The sequence below is a fragment of the Jaculus jaculus genome, chromosome 12 (assembly GCF_020740685.1).
Source record: "Jaculus jaculus isolate mJacJac1 chromosome 12, mJacJac1.mat.Y.cur, whole genome shotgun sequence".
NCBI classification, from domain to species: domain Eukaryota; kingdom Metazoa; phylum Chordata; class Mammalia; order Rodentia; family Dipodidae; genus Jaculus; species Jaculus jaculus.
The window spans coordinates 98,443,024-98,466,743 of NC_059113.1; the positions used below are offsets into that span (position 1 = coordinate 98,443,024).

General features: G+C 46.1%; 1 protein-coding gene across 2 annotated transcripts in view; it reads right to left on the minus strand.

The window, feature by feature from the left end:
* The window catches only part of Sh3d19 (SH3 domain containing 19), a 203,679-nt gene extending 188,384 nt beyond the window's left edge, over nucleotides 1-15,295 (minus strand). Inside the window, exon 1 of one of the 2 annotated variants that reach the window (XM_045130990.1) lies at nucleotides 15,179-15,295. In XM_045130990.1, the coding sequence (XP_044986925.1) occupies nucleotides 15,179-15,290 (112 nt within the window). In that variant the 5' untranslated portion in view covers nucleotides 15,291-15,295. The remainder of the gene's footprint in view (nucleotides 1-15,178) is intronic. The other variant, XM_045130988.1, reaches the window with a different exon arrangement.
* Nucleotides 15,296-23,720: the final 8,425 nt, after the last annotated feature.

Genomic DNA, 23,720 nt, shown 5'->3' on the forward strand with positions numbered 1-23,720 from the left:
CGCCAGGGCCTTAGCCACTGCAAACAAAGTCCAGACACGTGTGCCACCTTGTGCACGAGTCATCTGTGCATCTGGCTTACGTGGGGTCTTGGGAGTCATATGTGGGTACTTAAGCTTCACAGACAAGCGCCTGAGCCACTAAGCCATCTCTCTAGCCCTAAAATGATGAAATTTAGTGTCATTTTACCTTCTGTGGTTCTTTCTCCCATTTCCCAGTTCAGCAGAGGTCTGAAAAATACCAGCCTGGGGCTGGGCGTCTACCTTAGTGAGACACCGCGTGCAGGCATGAGGGGGTGTTAGCCATCACGACCCCCAGTAGTGAATGGTATTAAGTATCACAGGGGGCAGAACAAACCTCATCCACAAAGAATTATAATTACTTCCTTGACCTGTGTAGGGATCCTTAGAAATCCAGCACAAAAGACTTGCCTTTATCTCATCCAACGTGGAACATTTTCAATGCTAAAGTAGTCAGCTGCAGAGCATTTGCTGAAATATTTATAGGCAAACATATATATTACTTGCTTCTGCATGAGGATTGGGGCAAACAGTAGAATGATCAGGAAGGTTGGCAGAAAAGGCTGGAGAATGAAGCACTTTGAGAAATGGAACGTTATAAATCTCCTCCTACATGCTTGAATACTTAGAAGGCCAAGTGCATTAGCATGGTGGACAGAGTCCTCCTTGTCTCAGAAGGCCTTCAAGCCAGGTTTGGGCGGGGGGCACATGTCTTTAATCCCAGCACTTGGGATGGCACAGGCAGGAGGAGCGCCATGAGTTCAAGGCCACCCTGAGACTACATAGTGAATTCCAGGTTAGACTGGGCTAGGGTGAGACCCTGCCTCATAAAAACAAAAAACAAAAAAAGAAGATCCTCAGCTCTCAACTCTTGCTGACCTTCAGGCCATACAAAAGCAGGACCTATGGGCTGGAGAGATGGCTTAGCAGTTAAGGCGCTCACCCACAAAGCCTAAGGACCCAAGTTCAATTCCCCAGGACCCACATAAGCCAGATGCAGAGAGGCGCATACTACTGGAGTTTGTTTGCAGCGGCTGGAGGCCCCGATGTGCCCATCCTCTCCCTCCCTCCCTTCGCCTCTCTCATAAATTAATATAGTATAATATATTTCTAAAAAGCAGGAGATTTATCAAAGTTGTAAATGGCCCAGTTAAATGACACCACACACAGCAAAGAGAGAGGCTGTTGGTTTGGGTTCTCTGAATGCACCAGGTTGTTCATATCTGAGGACAATGCCCCAAAGTACTTCTTCCTAGCCTGTGGCTCTCACATTTTTTTTCCAGCCCGTCTTCTGCAATGTTCCCTGAGCTGTGGAGGGCAGGACCGAGCTCTCCTTTGGTGTCGGGCTAGTTTCCAGTTTCCTCAGTGTCTACTGCCATCTCCACTTCCTCTGCAACACTCCCTGGGCCCTGGCAAGTCTGATGAAGATGGCTCGTCCAGCGCTAAGTGCCCACCTTCCTCTTCTCACCTTGATGAGTCCGAGTCTCCCTGGAATTCACCACCATCTGGGACCTGCTGTGCTCAGCAGACCTGGTCCTTTTCATTCTTCTTCTTCTTCTTTTTTTTTTTTTAATGTATCCCAATTGTCTCATTATGTTGCCCAGGCTGGTCTTAAACTCCTGGGCTCCAGCCATCCTCCTGCTTCAGCCTCTCCAGTTCCTGAGAATCCAGCTGCAGGCTACCACAAAGGCTTCCTCAGAAACATCTCTAACACTCACCTACACCTACCAGGGGATCCTGAGGCTTTTTGTTGTTGTTTGGTTTTCCAAGGTAGGGTTTCACTCTAGGCCAGGCTGGCCTGGAGTTCACTCTTTTCTCAGGGTGGCCTTGAACTCATGGTGATCTTCCTACCTCTGCCTCCCGAGTGCTAGGATTAAAGGTATGCGCCACCACGCCCGGCAATCCTGGGGTTTTTAAAAAGCAGTTGTGGTGGGCTGGAGGATTGATTTAGCAATTAAGATGTTTGCCTACAAAGCCAAAGGACCCAGGTTCCATTCCCCAGGAACCACATTAGCAAGATGCACAAGGGGGTGCACGTGTATGGATTTCATTTTAGTGGCTGGAGGCCCTCGCGCACCCATTCTCTCTGTCTTTCTCCCTCTTTCTTTGTCAAATAAATAAATAAAAATATTTTTTTAAAAAAAAGCAGTGGAGGTGGCTCAGTGGTTAAAGGTGCTTGCTTCAAATGCCAAAGCTGCTACAATCACTTTTGGGGGAGGGGATTTTTCGAGGTAGGGTCTCACTCTAGCCCAGGCTGACCTGGAATTCACTATGTATCTCAGGGTGGCCTTGAACTCACGCTGATCCTCCTATCTGCCTCCCAAGTGCTGGGATTAAAGGCATGCACCACCACGCCTGGCTTACAATCACTTTTAAAAAAATATTTTTATTCACTGACTTGATAGAAAGAGGTAGACAGAAAGAGAATGAGTGTGAGTGCAAAGGGGCCTCCTGCAAACGAACTCCAGACACATGCACCACTTTGTGTATCTGGATTTATGTGCCAGAAGTTCAAGGCCCTGCAGAGCCGCTTTTGAGAACATCCCTCACTAAGCACAGCTGTTGGTAAGACTCTTAAGTGCAGGACTTGACATCCACGTAGTGCCGGGGAGCCACCAAACCCAACGCAGGCTGTACCGATGGGATCACTTGAGAAACCTTTAATACCCTTTGGACTCACACGAGACAGGAAGGCATGTCATTCCAGCTCATTTGGTAAGCTGTTTCCCCTCAACTCAGGGTGTGCCATGGGCAGAGGGGGAATGTGCTTTCCAACCTTTGCACAGGACGGCCCAGGTTATAATAAAACACAACCAAAGTAAACAGAAAGGCTGTAAATGAAACTGCTGTTTAAAAAATCAAGATTGGGGCTATAAAGATGGCTTAGCAATTAAGGCACTTGCCTGCAAGGCCTAAGGACCCAGGTTCAAGTACCAAGTACCCACATAAGCCAAATGCACAAAGTGGCTCATGCATCCGGAGTTCATTTGCAGTGGCTGGGGGCCCTGGTGCATTTTTCTCTCTCTCTGTCTCTTCTTTTCTCTCTCTCTCTTAAATAAATAAAATATTTTAAAAAATAAAAATCAAGAGTGGGCTGGAGGAATGGCTTAGCAGTTAGGGTGCTTGCCTGCAAAGCCAAAGACCCAGGTTTGATTCCCCAGGAACCACACATAAACCAGATGCACAAGGTAGTGCATGTATCTGGAGTTCATCTACAGCAGCTGGAGGTCTTGGCATGCCCATTCTCTCCCTCCCTCCCTCTCTGTCTCTCTCCCTCTCTCTCTCTCAAATAAATAACTAAAAATAAAGGATTTTAAGAATCAAGACTAGCAGGGCATGATCTATACACACCTGTAATCCCAGCAGAAGGGAGGCGGAGGCAAGAGGACTACAAGGTTAAAGCCAGCTTGGGCTACACAGTAAGACGCTGTCTCCAAAGCACCGGGGGCTCAGGATGCAGCCCTGTCTAGTACGTGCCAGGCCTAGGCTTGAGGGGAGGGGTGGCTGCTTCCGATAAAAGAAGAGGGAGAGCAGACTGGCTGGATAAGAGACTCTGATGGGCTGGAGAGATGGCTTAGCGGTTAAATGCTTGCCTGTGAAGCCTAAGGACCCTGGTTCAAGGCTTGGTTCCCCAGGACCCATGTTAGCCAGATGCAAAAGGGGGCGCACACATCTGGAATTCGTTTGCAGTGGCTGGAAGCCCTGGCGTGCCCATTCTCTCTCTCTCTCTCTCTCTCTCTCTCTCTCTCTACCTGCCTCATTCTCTCTCTGTCTGTTGTTCTCAAATAAATAAAAATGAACAAAAAAATATTAAAAAAAAAAAAAGAAACTCCGAGACCCTTTAGAATTGGGCCTTTATTAGGAGAGTTAGTATGCCACAAGGAACATGGCAGAGTCACCCAAGGGGGAGTGGGGGGCTGGGGAGGCAAAGATCTAGGCCATGTGATTCAGCCTACATGGGATAAGCCAACGGAGGCAGAGTGGGAGACAAAGGCCTCTGGTCCTTCCATGTCTTTTAAGGGGATGAGGCTGTTCTGCTCTGTTGCCCTGCACAGGAAAGCACTAGATAGGACCCAAGGCCATAACTCAGGCAGCCTTGGGTTTCCCTGGCAACAAGGGACTGGTCTGGCTTTCCTGGTTTAGCCTTGAGCTTTGGGTGACAGGGTCTCCTAAAATGATCACGCCCATGTTCTAAAAGCATTCTGGTTGAGTCTGGTGTCCTGCCAGCATTAAAAGCCATGACCACACAGGATGGACAGGGAAGGCCTTGTAAGTCAAAGTATGTTCCAGGGACCACCAGCAGAAGCATCACATGAAGCTTGCTGGAAATGCAGGATCTCTCTGTAGGCCCCAGTGAAAGCAACTTATAGTCCAAGCTATTCAGGAGGCTAAGACAAGAGGCTCTCTTTATAGTTCAGGAGTTCAAGACCAGCCTGGACGAGGTGAAACTCCATTACAAGAGGAGACAGGGGAGGGGAATTGATGGGGATGGGAGGGGAGGGGAAGGGGGGAAAGGGAGAGAATGCAGAATCACAAAACCTGTTCAATCATAATCCACATTCTAGCAAGCTCTCCAGCTGGCTTGTGGACATGATGTGAGAAGCAGGGCTGGAGAGTTGGCTTAGCAGTTAAAGCACTTGTCAGCAAAGCCAAAGGACCCAGGTTCGACTCCCCAGTATACACACAGTGGTGTGTGTGTCTGGAGTTTGTTTGCAGTGGCTAGGAGTGCCCTCTCTCTCTCTTTCCCTCTCTCAAATAAATAAATAAAATACTTTTTAAAAAAGAAAAGTTAAAAGCATCATACTGTGTTATAAAGTACAAATTCTCTCTGAAGGAGAAATAGAAACAGAAATAGCATGGGATAGAAGATAAAATGGTGTTATTACCATACCACGAGTCCTGAGGCAATGAAGCCAAATAAACCTCTGAACCCATGAGTCAAAATAAACCTTTCTTCCTTGTAAGTTGGTTTTTGTCACTGTGAGGATACAGAGCTGACGCACACATGGTAGGAAGGGGAAGAAAGGTAATAAGGCAGCCAGTTCGTCCTCTTAAAAAACAAAACAAAAAACGCGTCTGGAGTTCGTTTGCAGAGGCTGGAAGCCCTGGCGCGCCCATTCTCTCTCTCTCCCTCTATCTGTCTTTCTCTGTGTGTCTGTTGCTCTCAAATAAATAAATAAATAAATACTTCCTTTAAAAAAAATAAAAATAAAAATAAAAAAAATTTAAAAAAATTAAAAAAAAAAAACTCTTAGAAACTGCCCTCAGCGGGACATGGTGACACACACCTTTAATCCCAGCACTTGGGAGGCAGAGGGTGGAGGACTGCTGTGAGTTCGAGACCAGCCTGGAACTACAGAGTGAGTTTCAGGTCAGCTTGGGCTACAGTGAGACCCTACCCCTGAAAAACCAAAAAACAACAGAAATGCCACTCAACACCTCAGCAGGCTGGAAGAAGGCACTTTATGGGTGAGTGCTCCAGCACATCCAGCAATACGGGTGCTCCGGTTACTGAGGAAGAAAGGAATGAACAGAGGGTAGGCAGCGAGTGTCGGAACATCAGCGCCCCATTCTGTCACATGCCAGCTCTGTGACCTCCAGAGGATTATCTACCCTTTCTAGACCTCAGGTTTCTCAGCTATGAAGTAAAGGAAATGGTCACACCCATTTCATACAACTAAACAGTAAAATATGCATTAAACAACGAAATTACTGGCACTGAATGGACAGGAAATAGTAACTTATTATTTGATGAGCCGAGCCCAGTATTTTTCCAAATCCTCTAACTTCCCGCGTCACAGAGGAATGCATGTCAGCCATTGCTTCGGGTGACGGAGCACTCTGATGTGAGTCTCAGCTGTAGATCACCTCGGTCAGACGTGTGTGTTCCCCATCTCTCTTTAGTTGTGAAATGAAACTGTATGCCAGACATTAGACATTTTGGGATCCCAATGAAGATATATGGAGGGATTGAAGGCCCTAAGAGAATAAGAAGGAATTATCTTAGGATTGGGATGCAGCTCAGTTGGTAGGTAGAGTGTTTTACCCCCAGAATTATGTAAACTGAGCATCTAGCCCTGGGGAGGAGGAGACAGGAGTGTCAGAAGTTCAAAGTCATCCTCAACCACACATAGTAAGATCCAGGCCAGTCTGGGTTACACATAGGCCATCTCAAAAATAAATAAAGCAGGCTGGAGAGATGGCTTAGTGGATAAAGCAATTGCCTGTGAATCCTAAGGACCCAGGTTTGATTCCCCAGGACCCACGTAAGCCAGATGTACAAAGTGGTACATGTGTCTAGAATCCATTTGCAGCAGCCAGAGGCTCTGGCGTGCCCATTCTCTCCCTCCCTCCCTCTCACACTCTCTCTCTCTCTCTCTCTCTCTCTATATATATATATATATATGTATATGTATATATGTATATATGTATATATGTATATATATACATATATATACACACACACATATGCTTGAAAATAAATAAATAATTTTCTCTATGTATCTGCCTGCTTCTTCCTCTCTCCCCTCTCTAAAATAAATAAATAAATAAATATCTCTAAGGGAAGTAAAGAGAGAAGGAGGGGGAGGGGAGAAGAGAGTTTATTGTACAGTTATATCTGATTTGTTGAAATCACTTTACTATGTCAAAGGAATGAGCTTTTCCTTTGTGACAATAAACAAAACCTAAATATTACTACTGGGCCATGTTGAAGTAATTCTTATGGCCTAAGGAATGCCAGAATGAAGAACTAGTCTCAGACTTTGGAGCTCTGGTAGGATTAAGACACTTCCAAGAGAAGGGGGCTGGAGAGATGATTTCCCAATAAGTAAAATGCTTGCCTTGCAAGCATGAGATCCTGAATTTGATCCCCAGAATCCATGTTCAAAAGCCAGGTGTGAGTTGTGTGACTGTAATCCCAGAACTGAAGAGGTATGCAGCCACTCTCGCATAGTTGGTGGGTTCAAGGCCAATGAGAGGCCCTGTCTGAAAAAAAAAAAAAAAAAAAGGTAGACAGAGCCGGGCGTGGTGGCACACACCTTTAATGCCAGCACTCGCGAGGCAGAGGTAGGAGGATTGCCCTGTGAGTTCAAGGCCACTCTGAGACTACAAAGTTAATTCCAAATCAGCTTGGACTAGAATGAGACTCTACCTCAAAAAAAACAAAAAACAAAAAAAAAAAACACCCTAAAACAACAATAAAAAGACAGAACCCGAGAGAAAAGACATCTAAGGTTGTCCTGTGACCTCCACATGCAAACATGTGTACCCGTGCACTCACACGAGCAAATACACACACATACACACACACACACACACACACACACATAAAAAGTTAAAGATAAAGTTTAAACTAAAAATATTTCCAAGAGCCGGGCATGGTGGCGCACGCCTTTAATCCCAGCATTTGGGAGGCAGAGGTAGGAGGATCGCTGTGAGTTCAAGGCCACCCTGAGACTACAGAGTGAATTCCAGTCAGCCTGGACTACAGTGAGATCCTTCCTTGAAAAACAAAAACAAAAAACAAAAAACAAAAAACCAGGTATTTCCAAGAGAAGCATTAACTTCAAAAGTAAATACATTTTTATTGTTAAGTGACTTAAAAAAATGTTTATTTACTTGCAAGCAGAGAGAGAGACACACACAAAGAGAGACAGAAGGGGAGCACCAGGGCCTCTAGCCACTGCAAACAAACTCTGGATACATCTGCCACTCAGTGCAGGTGGCTTTAGGTGGTTCCCCGGGGAACTGAATACAGCCCTTCAGGCTTTACACGCCAGCGCCTAAACCACTGAGCCATCTCTCCAGCCCTGTAAAGTGATATGTCTGTTGACCTTTGTTCCCTCTGCAAACACAAAACTTGTAACAATTCTCAAGTGGAGAAAAATGTACTCTTAACTATCAGATATTTTAACAAGAATAGCAGAGTGGACACAGGGCTGGAGAGATAAAGGACCCAGGTTCAATTCCCCAGCACCCAAATAAAGCCAGATGCACAAGGTGGAGCATGTGTCTGGAGTTTGTTTGCAGTGTCTAGAGGCCCTGGAGTGCCAGTTCTCTCTCTCTATCTCTATCTCTCCCAAATAAATAAATAATAAATATAGACATAAAATACCACTAATAACAATATAACCTTGGCTTATGACCTACGGGTATCACTTAAACTAAATCAATACACACAAGAATATTTTCATTATTGACAGTAAGGACAGCTTTATTAAGGTAGGTAGACACAAATTATAAAAGAAAAGATTCCCATATTAACCCACACTGGACCAAAGAATTCCACAAAAAGGGACCACAAAGAAAATGAGAAAATACGTGGATGAAGTCGCTCATTGCTATATCCCAGTGCTCACTCAGGGAGGCTGAGGTAGCAGGACAATTGAGTTCCAGGCCAGCCTGGGCTACAGAGTGAATTCCAGGTCAGCCTGGGAGAGTGAAACTCTACCTAAAAAAAAAAAAAACAGCAAAAAAATTCTAAAAGAATTAATTTAAAAGAATAGATAAGGGCTGGAGAGATGGCTTAGTGGTTAAGGCACTTGCCTGTGAAGCCTTAAGACCCATGTTTGACTTTCCAGGTCCCATGTAAGCCATACATACAAGGTGACACAAGCGTGCAAAGTCGCACATGCGCACAAGATGGTGCACGCATCTGGAGTTCAACTGCAGTGGCTAGAGGCTTTGGTGCACCAATCTCTCTTTCTTGCTCTCATTAAAAAAAAAAAAAAAAAGCCGGGTGTGGTGGCGCAGGCCTTTAATCCCAGCACTCGGGAGGCAGAGGTAGGAGGATCACCATGAGTTCGAGGCCACCCTGAAACTACATAGTGAATTTCACGTCAGCCTGAGCTAAAAGTGAGACTCTATCTCAAAGAAGAAGGAGGAAAAAGAAAAGATTTTAAAAAGAACAAGAAAAAAAAGCATTTTTTTAAGCCACAGCTTCTTAAATTGTGTATCACAACCCCATCTATGGAACCTCATCACTGAATGTGAGTTGTGAAAAACTTAGCAACCGTAAAAGATTTCTGAATGGGCAGTGCCCAAAAGCTAACAGAAAATGCATAATGAACTGAAGGTGTGGGCTATGTCACGTGACAACGCCAGTCTTGGGTCTGAACACACGTGGGCACACTGTACGGTATATGCGTCAAACCACCCCATGCCAGCAATGGCTGCCTGAAACCCCTTGAGCCCGGCTGGAGACTCGTCCGTGCCATGCACCGCACAGAGCGCACTGTGCCCTTATGGAGAAGCGCAACAGCTGAATGATGGAAACCGGACCTCCAGTCCAGTCCTGCCGTCATTCCTCAGCATGTAAATGAAATCAGTGGATCCTGGGACTGTACCGTGACAGAATGTTTGATTTCCAAAACTTCTGTTTGGGTTGCTGACATGAATTTCCTTAAAAATAATGTGGCCGGGGGAAGCTGGGTGTGATGGCGCACGCCTTTAATCCCAGCACTTCGGAGGCAGAGGTGGGAGAATCGCTGTGAGTTTGAGGCCAGCCTGAGATGACATAGTAAATTCCAGGTCAGCCTGGGCTACAGTGAGACCCTAACTCGACAAACCAAAAAAAAAAAAAAAAAAGAAGAAGAAGAAGAAGAGGAAATGAATTTCGGCTTGGGATTAGGAGAGAACTTCCAACAATTTCTGAAAGGGCCGTAAACATACTTTTGCCATTTTCTACTACATATTTATGGAAAAGAGTATTCTCAGCACTGAAATTATAAACGAAAATACTGATCAACTCTGAAGCATATTGCGGATGCTCAACGTGCTGCAGCGGCAAATATTCAGCTAAGAGTTGGCTATTTGTGTAAAAATAAATAAGATCATCCATCTCATTAGTGTGCAAATTCGCTTTCATCTTTAATAAATAGCATGCATATCCAAACAACTGCTTTAAAATAGACTTCTCTGGTCAGTGCACTCATGATCTCACAGCAGCTGTCCTGACCTGTACAAGACGTGCATCATATTGGGCCCATCAACAGGTTGTTGTACAAACAAAGGACATTAAAGGCCAGGTGTGGTGGCATAAACCTTCAATCCTACCACTCCGGAAGACAGACGTAGGAAGATCGCCATGAGTTTGAGGACATCCTGAGACTACATTGTAAATTCCAGGTCCACCTGGGCTAGAGCAAGATCCCACCTCAAAACCCCAAATGCTCAAGTTATGAATACAGAGCTGTCTTGACTCTTCCTCTTCTCTCCTTCCTATATATAAAAATTAATTCAAGGTAGCTATTGGAAAAGAAGTAAAATATAAAAATAAAAAATAAGAAAAGCCAGGCATGGTAGCACACACCTTTAATCCCAGCCAGCACTCTGGAGGCAGAGGTAGAGTAGAGTATCACTGAGAGTTCGAGGCCACCCTGAGACTACATAGTGAATTCCAGGTCAGCCTGGGCTACAGCAAGAACCTACCTTGAAAAAAACAAAATAAATAAATAAGAAGAAAAGAAATTTCTTTATGACTTGTCAGCAAATGTTTGATTTGCATACCTATTTTGTAGACCTATATACCTAAGGTTGTGTAAAAATTTCCTGGGCAAAAAGGGGTTACAAGTGGAACAAATTTAAGAAACCCAGTTTTATACCATAAGGGGGAAAAAAAAATCCCTTAGTAACATGTGACAATGTAACTCTTACAGTGCTGTCTGATAAGAAAACAAAACAAAACAGGATACTTGGTCTGATATATAAACAACTTCAGCAGACTTCTCTGTCTTCCCCTCCCCAAAGTCAAAAGCAATTATATAGCTTTCTTGTTTTGTTCTGCTGTCTCGCTCTGGCCCAGGCTGACCTGGAATTCACTATGTAGTCTCAGGGTGGCCTCAAACTCATAGCGGTCCTCCTACCTCTACCTACTTGAGGGCTGGGATCAAAGACGTACACCACCACACCTGACCTGGAAAAAATATTTTTATTATTTATTTGGGAGACAGAAAGAGGCAGAGTGAATATGGGCATGCCAGGGCCTCCTGCCACCGCAAACAAATTTCAGACACATACGCCAGCCACCCACTGCATCTGGCTTTACCTGGAGACTCAAACTTGGACTGACAGGCTTTGCAAGCAAGCGCCTTTAACCACTGAGCCATGTCCCCAGCACCTGAGTTGTACAGTTTTATCCTTGGCTAGGGTGACTCTACATCTTGACTTGTCTGTTCGGAAGACCGAACAGTTTGGTCACCTCAACCTCTAGCTCCCCTGCACTCCACTTGCCCCTCCTCACTAACACTGACCAGTAGTCACCCCGCAGACTTAACACCTCAAACTCAACTGCGCAGACAGACAGACATGCAGAACAGCCAACCAATGGCAAAAGAGAAAATCAAGAACAAAGAATGAAGTCAGTCCACATAATTCAACCATGAAATCCTTCAAATTGAGAAAACCCACAGTGGAAAATAGGCCCTCTGTGTTAAGTCTATGGGGCTTTCCATGTTCATAACACTGTTTTTCATTTCATCTGTTCGAAAGGACAAATTAGCTGTAGGAACTTTCTTAAGGCTAGGGGTTGAAGTGTGTAGGGGCTCACTCTAGCCCAGGCCGACCACAATTCACTATATAGTCTCAGGGAGGCCTCAAACTCGTGGCGATCCTCCTGCCTCTGCCTCCCAAGTGCTGGGATTAAAGGCGTGCATCAGCACACCTGGCTGTTCTCTCTTAATTATAATGAATTTACAGGGGCTGGAGAGATGGCTTAGCAGTTAAGGCACTTGCCTGTGAAGCCTAAGGACCCATGTTCAACTCTCCAGATCCCACAGAAGCCAGATGCACAAAGGTGAGGCAAGCACAAGGTCGCACATGCCCACTAGGTAACACAAGCATCTGGAGTTTAATTACAGTGCCTGAGGCCCTGGCATGCCAATTCTCTCTCTCCCACTGTCTCTCTAAATAAAAAAAAATAAGAAAGAAATTAATAAAAATGTAATGAGCTTACAAAGAGCGTCACCCTTCTGCACCTGCACAGTCTGTATCTCCGGAGAGCACAGTAAGACTGCTCTCCTGGGCGGAGAGATGGCTTGGTGTGGATAAAGTGTTTGCTTTGCAAGCATGAGGACACACAAACCTCTGGGGGTGGTGGCATGCACCTGTAATCCCAGCCCCAGGTAGGCAGAGACAAGAGGATCCCTGGAGCTCACTGGCTAGCTGTGTAGCCTAATTGATGAGCTCCAGGCCGATGTGAGACCCTATCTCAAAAAGAGATGGACAGAGTCCCATTATGCGCACATTCGTGTGACCACCAGGATACACACAGGATGATTCTACCTGGGCCAATCTGTGAAACAAAACTGCACAAGGGGGTGTAATGCGTACAGTCAAACTATACAGAAAAGAAAGAAAATAAGGACCACAGTTTCTTTTAAAATAGGGCTGGGATGTAGCTCAGTGGTAGAGCACTTGCTGAACACGCACAATGGCATGGGCTTTTCACTCCAGCACCTCACGGAAAGAAAGGAAAGGAAGAAAGAACGGACGGAGGGAGAGAGAGATAACTAGGCCGGGCGTTTTTAATCCCAGCACTCAGGAGGCAGAAGCAGGAGGATCGCAGAGAGTTCGAGGACACCCTGACACTAATAGAGAATTCCAGGTCAGCCTGAGCTGGAGTGAGACCCTACCTGGGAAAACCAAAACAGTTAACTATAGAGCAGGAGGAATCTATGTCTGAGAGAAATAGAAGCATGGTCCTAAGAAAATGATATATTCCATTGTTTTATTTTCTTTTTGTTTTGTTTTTTCAAGGTAGGGTCTCACTCTGGCCCAGGCTGACCTGGAATTCACTCTGTAGTCTCAGGGTGGCCTCGAACTCACAGCGATCCTCCTACCTCTGCCTCCTGAGTGCTGGGAGTAAAGGCGTGCACCACCATGCCCAGCTCATACTCCATTTCTTACTCAGGCATAGGTTTCAAAAGTTTTCACTTTATAAGCTTTTATTGAATGTATACTGCAAAAATTAATTGATGCGTGTATACAATCACACATAATTGAGCTGGGATAGAAAGTTCATAGGTTCTCTCAAGTCCACAAACCCCAGGGTCATGGTATCAAATTATGTAATAGGGGAATGAGGGAGCATTTTAACCAGGAAAAGTGCAAAATTAGAAAGAAGGAAGAAGCATCAGAGACCTGAAGCCTCTGGGTCAGTTCATGCTTTCACTTGGAAGCAAACATCTAACAAATGCCCAAGCTTGGTAAGGCATGCAATGGCATAAAAAAAAAAAAAAAAATTAACTGAGGAGAGGAAAGAGAAACACCACTTGAAAAAGCCATGTAAACTATTAAACAATTTATCACCCCAGGAACAAAACCTAAAGTTGCAAACTTGACCCTCTACACACTCCAAAATATTGCTGTCCCCCTGACTCCTTCATGAAAGAAGGTCAGGTATGGGGTTTGAACACTGCAAACATGAATTTGAGTGAAAAAAAGTACACAACATCATGACTTGGACAACTTACTCAACCTACAATAGCTTCGGGCAGCCTTGTGAGATTATGGAACCAGTAAGAAGTTACAAAAATGCCATTTCCACCAGCCTTGAAAAAATACACTATATGATGAACACATACCTGGTCACATCTTGTTTAAATTCCAGCACAACTCTCTAAGGTACAGTCCCTTGTAAGAATAAAGCTTTTTACTGAAGGTACCAGAACCCAAGACAGCCTACACTGTTTAAACCTGTAACATAATGTAATAGTTTACATCTTTGTAAACTTTTCTCATCATATTACTGTAAACATATTTACTCATATCTAACAATTACTCATTATTTCATTTAGGACTGAGTTTACACTGAACAAAACTATCAATTATTATCCATTGAGATTGTTGGTGACTTATTTTGATAAAAAGTTCCAGTGCTGGGCTTGGTGGCGTACGCCTATAAACCCAGCACTTGGGAGGCAGAGGTAGGAGGATCACCGAGAGTTCGAGGTCACCCTGAGAGTCCATAGTGAATTAAAAAGTTCCACTAACAGGCATAAGGAGTTATTTTTAGGGTTCTAGGATCTTACCATGGGCATCAAATGGCCCGTTTCTTTACATTCTGATCATTATTATTGTTGTTATTATTTTGAGGTAGGGTGTCACTCTACATTCTGATCTTTTCATCCCATTTCTGCCCTACATTTTCCCAGTTTCCAGCTTTCTCTTAGTGGTCAAGGAAGCCACACAGGGCTTGAAGTGACACCTCACTATCCTCCTGCCATTGGAGGCACCTTCCTGACGGTTCAGTCACCTCCCTTGGTAGCCTTCCCCCAGATTTGTTTTCAGATAACTGGAACCAAAGGCCAACGAATTTCCTCTCCGCTACATTCGATTGAAAAGCCGCCCAGGAAGAGGGAAGGGGTGTGGATATACACTTATTCACTCTTTTCTCACTTTATGAGCCAAATGACTTGCACCCCCCCCCCCAAAAAAAACACAAGATCAAAAAGGCCCAGAAAGGGTTCTCAGACCAAATGAACTGTCTCTACCCTCCGCTACCCCAGCAATATTCTGCATTCTTCCCCACTATTTGAACACTGGCACCAAATCAACTCTTAAGCAAGTTCTATAGGAAACTGGCGTGGGGTGGGGGGGGGGGTTGGGAGGTCCGAAGTTCATGGGGACGCCGAAACGAGACTTGACTCACTCTGGGCACGTGGTCTGACCGGCTTACCGGGGTGCAGGCCAAGCCACCGGGAGGGGCCCCTGTCCAGCGAGAGACAGACAGACAGACAGACCCCAGGGAGCTCTCCACTGGCCTCTCTCTGACTCACCCCAGAGATGTCACCACCATCCTCCAGGGCCACAAGTTCCAAGCCAGCAGCTTTGCAATTTCTATTGGGAGGGGGGGAAAAACACATTTCTTTCTTTTTTTTTTTTTTGAGTTTCTGGCTCCAAGACTTCTCTCTCACAGGTAGACGAGAAACCAAAGGGTTGCAATGTTCGTCGCTGGAGCTCAGCTCACGAGCGAGGGTGAGGATGGGAGAAAGCAAAAGGCCACCCCACCGTCCCGGTCCCTCCCGTCCCCCAGAGTTGCAGAGATGCTCCCCCCGGGCAGGGGCTGCGGGGCGAGCTCGGGTCCCGGGTCCCGGAGCGGAGCGGGGCGTGGGTGGTCCCCGCCTCCCCGGTGCCCGCGTCGCCCGCCCGCCCGGCTCACCTGCGGCCGAGTGGCCCGGCAGCGCCCGGCTCCGAGCGCGGCGCGGGCCCCCGAGCTCCCGGCGATCGCGCAGCTCTTCCTCCTCGTCCTCCCGCCGCCGGCCCTCAGCCATGGGCGAGGCGTCCGCCGGCGGCCCCGGAGCTCCTCCGCCTCCTCCTCCACCGGCGGCGGCAGCAGCAGCAGCACCCCGGCCCGCGGGCCCCCTGCGCCAAGCCGCGAGTTCGGGGCCCGGGGAAGGAGGTTTGGCCAAAGCCGGGATGGGGGAGGACCGGGCGGCCTCGGCGGACTCCACCTGCGGTCCGTGCACCGGCGGCCTCCTCCTTCCCCTCCCCACCCCCGGGCCCGGCCCCGATCCCACCCACCCGCCTCCCTTCCTCTTCCCTTCCTTCCCTTCCCCGCCCCGCGGAGGTCCAGCCTGGGATCGGGCGGGCTCGAGCCCGGGGCCTCGCCTCCTCGGGGAGGGGTCAGCCGGGCTGGAAGGCCGCCCTCTCGTGCCACGCGCGCCGGGGGCGCCCGCCCTGGACCCAACCCTGCGTGCCCAAAATAAAGCACCGCGGCGGGACGCAGGGGAGGGCGCGGGGGCCAGGAGGACCGGGCCTGGCCTCTTCCTGCCCTTTTCAAGAGATCCCGGTGTCAACAGGAAACCCATTTGCTTGACACTCGAACAAAAGAAGGAGGAACCTGTACCAGCGAGAGACTCGGGAGAGAGAGAGAGATGTGCCAGCTGGGAGCTGGTGAACTTCACTTTGGGCACAAGGCCCAGAGTTGAGGGTGGACTGGGCTCACACACTGAGTGAGTGTGTGTGTGTGTGTGTGTGTGTGTGTCCCCGTGTCCTCTTCTCTCTCCTATCTTCTCTTTCATTTCTCTTTTTTCCTCCTCCTTTTCTCCTCCACTCCCTTTCCTTTCCTCTTTTTCTCTCTAGACTCCGGGATATCCTCTCTTCTCTCCTCTCCTTCCCTTCTCCCTTTCTCATTTTAAAGACAGGATCTCCTCTAACCCACATTGACCTTAAACTCACTTGTAGCTGAGGCTGGTCTTGAACACCTGTTCCTCCTACCTTTCCTTCCTAAATCTGGCATTAAAGGTGTGTGTCACCATCTAGCCCAGGCTGACCTGGAATTCACTATGTAGTCTCGGGGTGGACTCGAACTCACAGCAATCCTCCTGCCTCTGCTTCCCAAGTGCTGGGATTAAAGGCGTGCAGCACCACACCTGGCTTTTTTTTTTTGTTTAATTCCTATCTTTTTACTTCCTACAATATACCTCACTGGGGCACAGTGTCATTTTAAGTACGTACAAATACAGAGTCCGCAACAGCAGGAGTAGAACTCAGTGTAAGCTAGGAACTTCGTGGGAGACAAAGACGTGTCAGTGTGTAAATTCCTCAGTTGTAACAAGTGTATGGAGGGAGAGATAATGAGGGGAGCTATGCAGGTGGGAGTGGGGAGATCTGTGTACCTGTAAAGTTAAAACTGATTTTTAAAAAAAAAAAAATAGTCTAATATTTAAAAAGAATACTATTTGAGCTGGGCGTGGTGGTGCACGCCTTTAATCCCAGCACTCGGGAGGCAGAGGTAGGAGGATCGCCGAGAGTTCAAGGCCACCCTGAGACGATATAGTGAATTCCAGGTCAGCCTGAGCCAGAGTGAGACCCTACCTCGAAAAACCAAAAAAAAAAAAAAAAAAATACTATTTGCATACGCTGTGTGTGTGTGTATGAGTATGCCAGGGTCATGAACTCCAGATGCACATGCCACTTTGTTTCCAACTTTTCTTCTGGTGAATTGAACCTGGGAACACAGGCCTTGCAAGCAAGAACTTTTAACTATTGAGCCATCTCCACAACCCTAAAGTCTATTTTTTTTTCTTTTTTTGAGGTAGGATTTCCCTCTAGGCCAGGCTGACCTGGAATTCTCTATGTCGTTCTCAGGGTGGCCTCAAATTCACGGCCATCCTCCTACCTCTGCCTCCCAAGTGCTGGGATTAAAGGCGTGTGCCACCACGCCCAGCTAAAGCCTAATTTAAATATATATATATATATATATATATATATATATATATATATATATATATGTATGTATGTATGTATGTATATAAAGTAGGGGTTGGTGATGGCTCAGTAGTAGTGCACTTGCCCAGCATGCTTAAAGGCCTGGGTTCTATTCCTGACAGTGTAAAAAACAAATTCATAAATGAATAAAGCCTCGCTGTATTCCAGCTAATTTAGGGTTAGAGAAAGGCCACATACCCTAGAAGGACAAGAAGAGAATGTGTCTAAGGACTTCCACACCCGATTATTTTGGAGAGGTGATTTGGCCAAGAGGTCGGAGAGCTGGCTCTAAAGTCAGAAACTGTAATTTGAAGCACTTAACTGTAGGTCCAACCCCTAGAACGCTGTTCCAAAGCCGTGTAACAAAAGTTACTGTGTGTGTTCTATAATGCGCATCTGAGGTGCCCTACGTGCAAATCCATACTTTCACACAGAGGGGCAGATTCTGGGACCCCAAGAATGACACAGGAGCAGCAGGTAGGAACACGGTATGGACACGAAACCTCGGGAAACTCCTGTGTGGGATGCATGGCTTTTATCTTCAGTCTCCTGCTCTACTTCTGTGAGGCTGAGAGCTCCCAATGTTCGGCATGTTAGAGAGAAAAAGGTTACTGGATACAGAATTGCTGTTTCTTTGCTTGTTTCAATTTTGACTGTTACAGTCTGAGGGAAAAAAAAATCTTTCTGCTTATTTATTTACTTATGAGAGAGAGAGAAAGAGCCAGGTAGAGAGAGTGAGAGAGAGGGAGAATGGGCGCGCCCGGGGCCTGTAGCCACTGCAAACGAACTCCAGACACATGTGCCACCTTGTGCATTTGGTGCATGTGGGTACTGAGGAATTGAACCAGGGTCCTTAGGCTTTGCAGGTGAGTGCCTTAACCGTTAAGCCATCTCTCCAGCCCTAAATCTTTCTGTTTTTTTAAAAGCAGATAAGAACCAAAATCAATTTGAAGAAATTCGAGGTAAGATCCACAAGTCAAAACATTATTACTGTGTAAGCAGTTAAGTAGACAGACTCTTGGTGTGGTGGTTTGAATGAGGCTTCCCCTGTAAACTTGTGTGTCCTGAATGCTAGATCCCCAGCTGGTGGCGTGTTGGGAATTTGGAGCCTTGCTGGAAGAGGTGTTTTGTTGGGTCTTAAGACCAGCCTTCTCTGTGCTAGAGTTCTACTTGCTCTCCTGCTGCTGTTTGCCATCTGCTGTGGCAGGGAAGTGACATCCAGCCACCATCTTTCCCCTGCCATCATGGAGCTGCCCCTCAAGACTGTAAGCCAAAATAAACAACTCTGCCCCCATCAGCTGCTTTTGGTCGGCTGCTTTGTCCCAGCAGCAAGAAGGTAATTACAGCACCTGCAAAGCTGGAAGTTAAAATGGGGAACGGGATTCTGACGCTTTGGGGTTGTGTTAAGTGTTCAGGCTTACTTGCCTTTAAGGATGAGGATGAACTTGGAGGCCACAGCCTTGACAGCGTCTCTCAGTTTGTTGGGGTCCGTCTTCTGCTACACAGAGTCTTCCTCTGGAAAGTCCTGATGGGACCTTCCATCCAATCAGAGCTCTGTAAGCCCACGCCCTTTAAGGGAGGGCGGGCTCAAGTCTACTCTGCAGTTAGCAAACATTCATTGTAACTACCCTGTTTTAAGTACCATACTTGTGCAACCACAAGGAGGCAAAAGTTAAAAAAAAAAAATTCTCTAGCAGACTCTACGGTACATGTGTTTCACTTATATTTTGGTCATTTATTTATTTATTTGCAAGGAGAGAGAGAATGGGTGCACCAAGGCCTCCTTACACTGCAAAGGAACTCCACATGCATGGACCACTTTGTGCACCTGGCGCTATGTGGGTGCTGGAGGATTGAACCCAGGTCATGAAGCTTTGCAGGCAAGTGCCTTAACCGCTGAGCCATCTCTCTGGCCCTTATTTTTGTCATTTTAAGAAAACAAGACATCCATGGAGATGGCTCAGCGGTTAAGGAGGCTTGCTTCTCAAGCCTGCCATCCCAGGTTCAGTTCCCCAGTACCTGTGTAAAGCCAGATGTACAAAGTGGCACATGCATCTGGAGTTCCTTTGCAGTGGCAAGAGGCCCTGGCGCACCCATTCTCGTTCCCTCTCTCAAATAAATAAATGAGAGAGAGAACAAAACATACCTCTCTCCTCCAAAAAGAGAGAATAATTGTGGAATGCTGTTCCCGGAATACAATAGTTATTAACACCTTAATCACAGCAGCTGTGATTACCCCCAAAGACCCTTAGGATAGGACCTGTTGATGTTCCTCATAAAAGGAGAGAGCGGGGCAGGTCATTAGAACCATTCCCTCCCACCGGTCCTCCCGTGTATATCTAATTCTGCCCCAGCAGGCCATGGCCTCTGGAGGTGCTGTGATATGTACAGAGGCGGCAAATGAACTGAAGGTGAGGTGGGGGGACTCCGTTCATGCAGCTATGGGGCAGTCATAGCTGCTTTGGGCTCATCCACACTCCTGTAAGTAAAGCCTGATAAACTCATTGCTTCACCAACGACTAGAACTGAGTAGAATTGTTCCTGTGGTCTGTGGTTGGTGCCCTATCTGGAGTGAGTAGATGTTTGTTCGAAGTGCCTCAGGAGAAGTTAACACATCAGAGACCCATCCACTTGTAGTCAGCTCCATGCTGCTGGAATGAACTTCCAGCCCATACATGGTTTATCAGAGGAAGGGCTTATTTCACGCTTACGGATCCAGGGGGAAGTTTCACAACGGCAGAACAAGCCGGTCCCCTTTCACTGATCCAGGCAGAGAGACACAACCAAACAGCCGGCACCACAAGCAAGCACACACAAACCCAGCAGCAGATGGTGGGGAACTGGCAGCCAGCAGCAGGGACCCAGGCACGGCTCAGAATGCCCCACACACCTTGGGCTTGGAAACCCAATTGCGCCCAGTAACACCTCCTCCAGCCAGGTGGCTAGAAATCCAAGTGATTTTTTAATTTATTTTTTATTGTTTATTTTTATTTATTTGAGAGTGACAGAAAGAGGCAGAGAGAGAGAATGGGTGTGCCAGGGCCTCCAGCCACTGCAAAGGAACTCCAGACGCGTGCGCCCCCTTGTGCATCTGGCTTACGTGGGTCCTGGGGAATTGAGCCTCGAACTGGGGTCCTTAGGTTTCACAGTGCTTAACTGCTAAGCCATCCCCCCAAAAGTCCAAGTTTTAATAAAACATCTGAGTCTATTGGAGGACATACGTTCAAACTAGCACACCACTTTGTCACAAAACAAAGCCAAAGTTGAGTTTTATAATAAAGACTTAGCCTTAACAAGGGTACTGAGATACTTCAGTGAAGAAGGATTTGACTTTACAACAGGATATCCATATGCAAAAGAATGAACTTGAACCTCTACCATATATAGGAATATACGTACATGGACCATAGGTCTGTATGTAAGAACTAGAACTGTAAAACTCTTTAAAGAAAACACTATTGGATTGGAGAATGGCTTAGTGATTAGGTGCTTGTCTGAGAAGGCTAAGGACCCATGTTCAATTCCCCAGATCCCACATAAGCCAGATGCACAAGGTGACACAAGCGCAGTTCACACATGCACACAAGGTGGTGCACACACGTATGGAGTTCGATTACAGTGGCTGGAGGCCCTGGCATGTCAATTCTCTCTTGCTATCATCATCATCATCATCATCATCATCATCATCATAAAGCCAGTCTGTTGGGCTTGCCTCAAGAAAAAAGAAAAAGAAAAAGAAAACATTATTGCCCAGCATGGTGGTACACGTCTTTAATCCCAGCACTTGGGAGGTTGAGGTGAGGAGAGTGTTGTAAGTTTGAGGCCAGCCTGACATTACAGAGTGAATTCCAGGTCATACTGGGCTAGAGTGAGACCCTGCCTCAAGTAAACCAAAACAAAGGCTAGAGAGATGGCTTAGCTCTTGCCTGGGAAGCCTAAATACCCATTTGACTATCCAGATCCCACATAAGCCACATGCACAAAGTGATGCAAGAGGACAAGCTCACATGTGTGCGTAAGGGGGTGCACACATCTGGAGTTCCGTTGCAGTGGCTGGAGGCTGCGGTGCACCAGTTCTCTCTCCCTCTCTCTCTCTCTCTCTCTCTCTCTCTCTCTCTCCCTCCCTCCTACCCTCTCACATGAAAAAAGAAAAAAAAAAAAAGTCCAGTCTGTTGGGCTTGCCTCAAAAAACTAAAAAGAAATGAAAACATGATTAAACCTCTGTGACCTTGGGATAGGAGAAAAGAATTCTTACATGCAGCACCCCAGAACATAAGTCATCATGGAGGAAAACACAAGGTAGATCTCTAAAAATTTAAAACTTGTGTCTCACAAAAACATTACCAAGAAAATAAAGATTTTCTCTTCTCTGGGACTGTGTTTAGAGGTACTTTTAAGGGTCCAGTGTTTGACATACCATCACAGGCTTTTCTCCAGTGCAGCCCTGAGCAAACACTGGCTGCCCTGAACCCCCAGCAAGAGCATTGTTTACCTTTGCACCAAGAAGGTCTAAAAAAGCCAGATCTACCTGTGATGTGTCAAGGCAGCCTTCAAGGAGTTCATGCTGAGTGACTCAAGTCCTTACGAGAGTGTCAGTGAAAAAACCATGTCAGCAGGACCTACAGTGGTTTTAGGCATGTTAATGTGCCTGGGACAGGATCGAGCATGCTTTCCTTACTGAGGAACAGAAAATCATGCAAATGTTGAAGACATAAGCTAAAGAAAACATATGCTTCAAAGTACTTTTATTTACTTATTTGCATGTGTGTGTGTGTGTATGCCAAGATCTCTTGCCTCTATAAACAAATGCCTGTCTGGCTTTGCAAGCAGGCACCTTTAACTGATAAACCATCTTTCTAGCCTCTCTGAAGCATGTTTTTTAAGTAATAAAAATCAAATCTTGATAGTTGGAGTTTACCTTATTCTGTTTTATCAAAAGTCAGTATTTAAAAAAAAAAAAAAAAAAAAAAAAACCAGGCTGGAGAAATGGCTTAGCAGTTAAGCGCTTGCCTGTGAAGCCTAAGGAGCCTGGTTCGAGGCTCGATTCCCCAGGACCCCACGTTAGCCAGATGCACAAGGGGGCACACACGTCTGGAGTTGGCTCATAGTGGCTGGAGGCCCTGGTGCACCCATTCTCTCTCCCTCTCTCTTTCTCTATCTATCTATCTATCTATCTATCTATCTATCTATCTATCTATCTGCCTCTTTCTCTGTCACTCTCAAATAAATAAATAAAAATAAACAAAAAAATTTAAAAAAATCAAGTTGAACTGGGGATATAACTCAGTTGGCACAGTGCTTGCCTAACATACGTAATACCCTGGGTTTGACCCCAAGCACCATATAAAGCCAAGCTCTCTGCTTTCTGACCCACCAAGGTGTGAGAAGCAGTAAGCATAGGCTCCCACTGCCATAGGCTGAGCCACTCCACCATGTCTTCCCTGCCAAGATGGACTATCATCCCTAAAACCGGGAGCCAAAGTAAGTTCCTCCTCCCGTGCGCTGCTTCTGTTGGGTGTTTTGTCACAGCAATGAGAAAGGTAACTGATCCAGATAGCTTTGCGAACAGCGTTTCTTTTTAGGGTAGTAGAAGTATTCTAAAATAAGGAGTTGTCTACAGCGGTACCACCGTGAACATGCCAGATCTTGTCAAAAATAAAAAGTTGATAATGATCGCACAACTTTATATACAAAGGAACTAGCCTATGGTGTACTAAATGTGCAAAGGATGAATTTTTTTGGTTTGTGAATTATATAAGCACAGAAAACAGAGTCCAGGGAGAAACTATATGCTGAAGTTTTGATCCTGAAATAGAAAAGCCAGGTAAGACTTAAAGGCAATAGTGATTCAATCATATGAAAGAGAACCAAAGGTGTGTCCAACCAGCAACTAAATAAACATGCCCAAATATCCTTCCCACCCAGGTGACACAGCAAGAGCCTCAGAGGAAAATGATAAGAAACATGAAATGAAAATTAACACAGAACCAGTAGAACAACTCACCCTTCAAAGCCTTAATGTCCTAAGTTAAGTTAAAAAAAAACAGGAAGAATGCTGGGTGTGGTGATGCGCATCTTTGACCCCAGCACTCAAGAGGCTGAGATAAAGCGATTGCCATCAGTTCGAGGCCAGCCTGGGGCTACAGAGTGAGTTCCGGATCAGCCTGGGCTAGCATGAGACTCTACCTAGTTAACAACAACAACAACAACAACAACAAAAAAGATACTGAAAAAGAGCCTTCAGTATAAGGGAAAATATGCCTAATTTTGGAACTATAGCTCTAACCTATAGCAAAATAGTGTGTAAGCTGAACACTATCAAAAGTAAAAATAAAAGCACACTATATAAATACACATGTGTTACAGTATTGAGCAAACCAGGACCATTGGTCACTTACATTACTTTCATAGCTCCTTGGAGAATGTCTCATTCACGGTTACATTCTCAGAAGCCAGCACAGTGCCTTCCACACTGTATTGTCTTAAGTCAT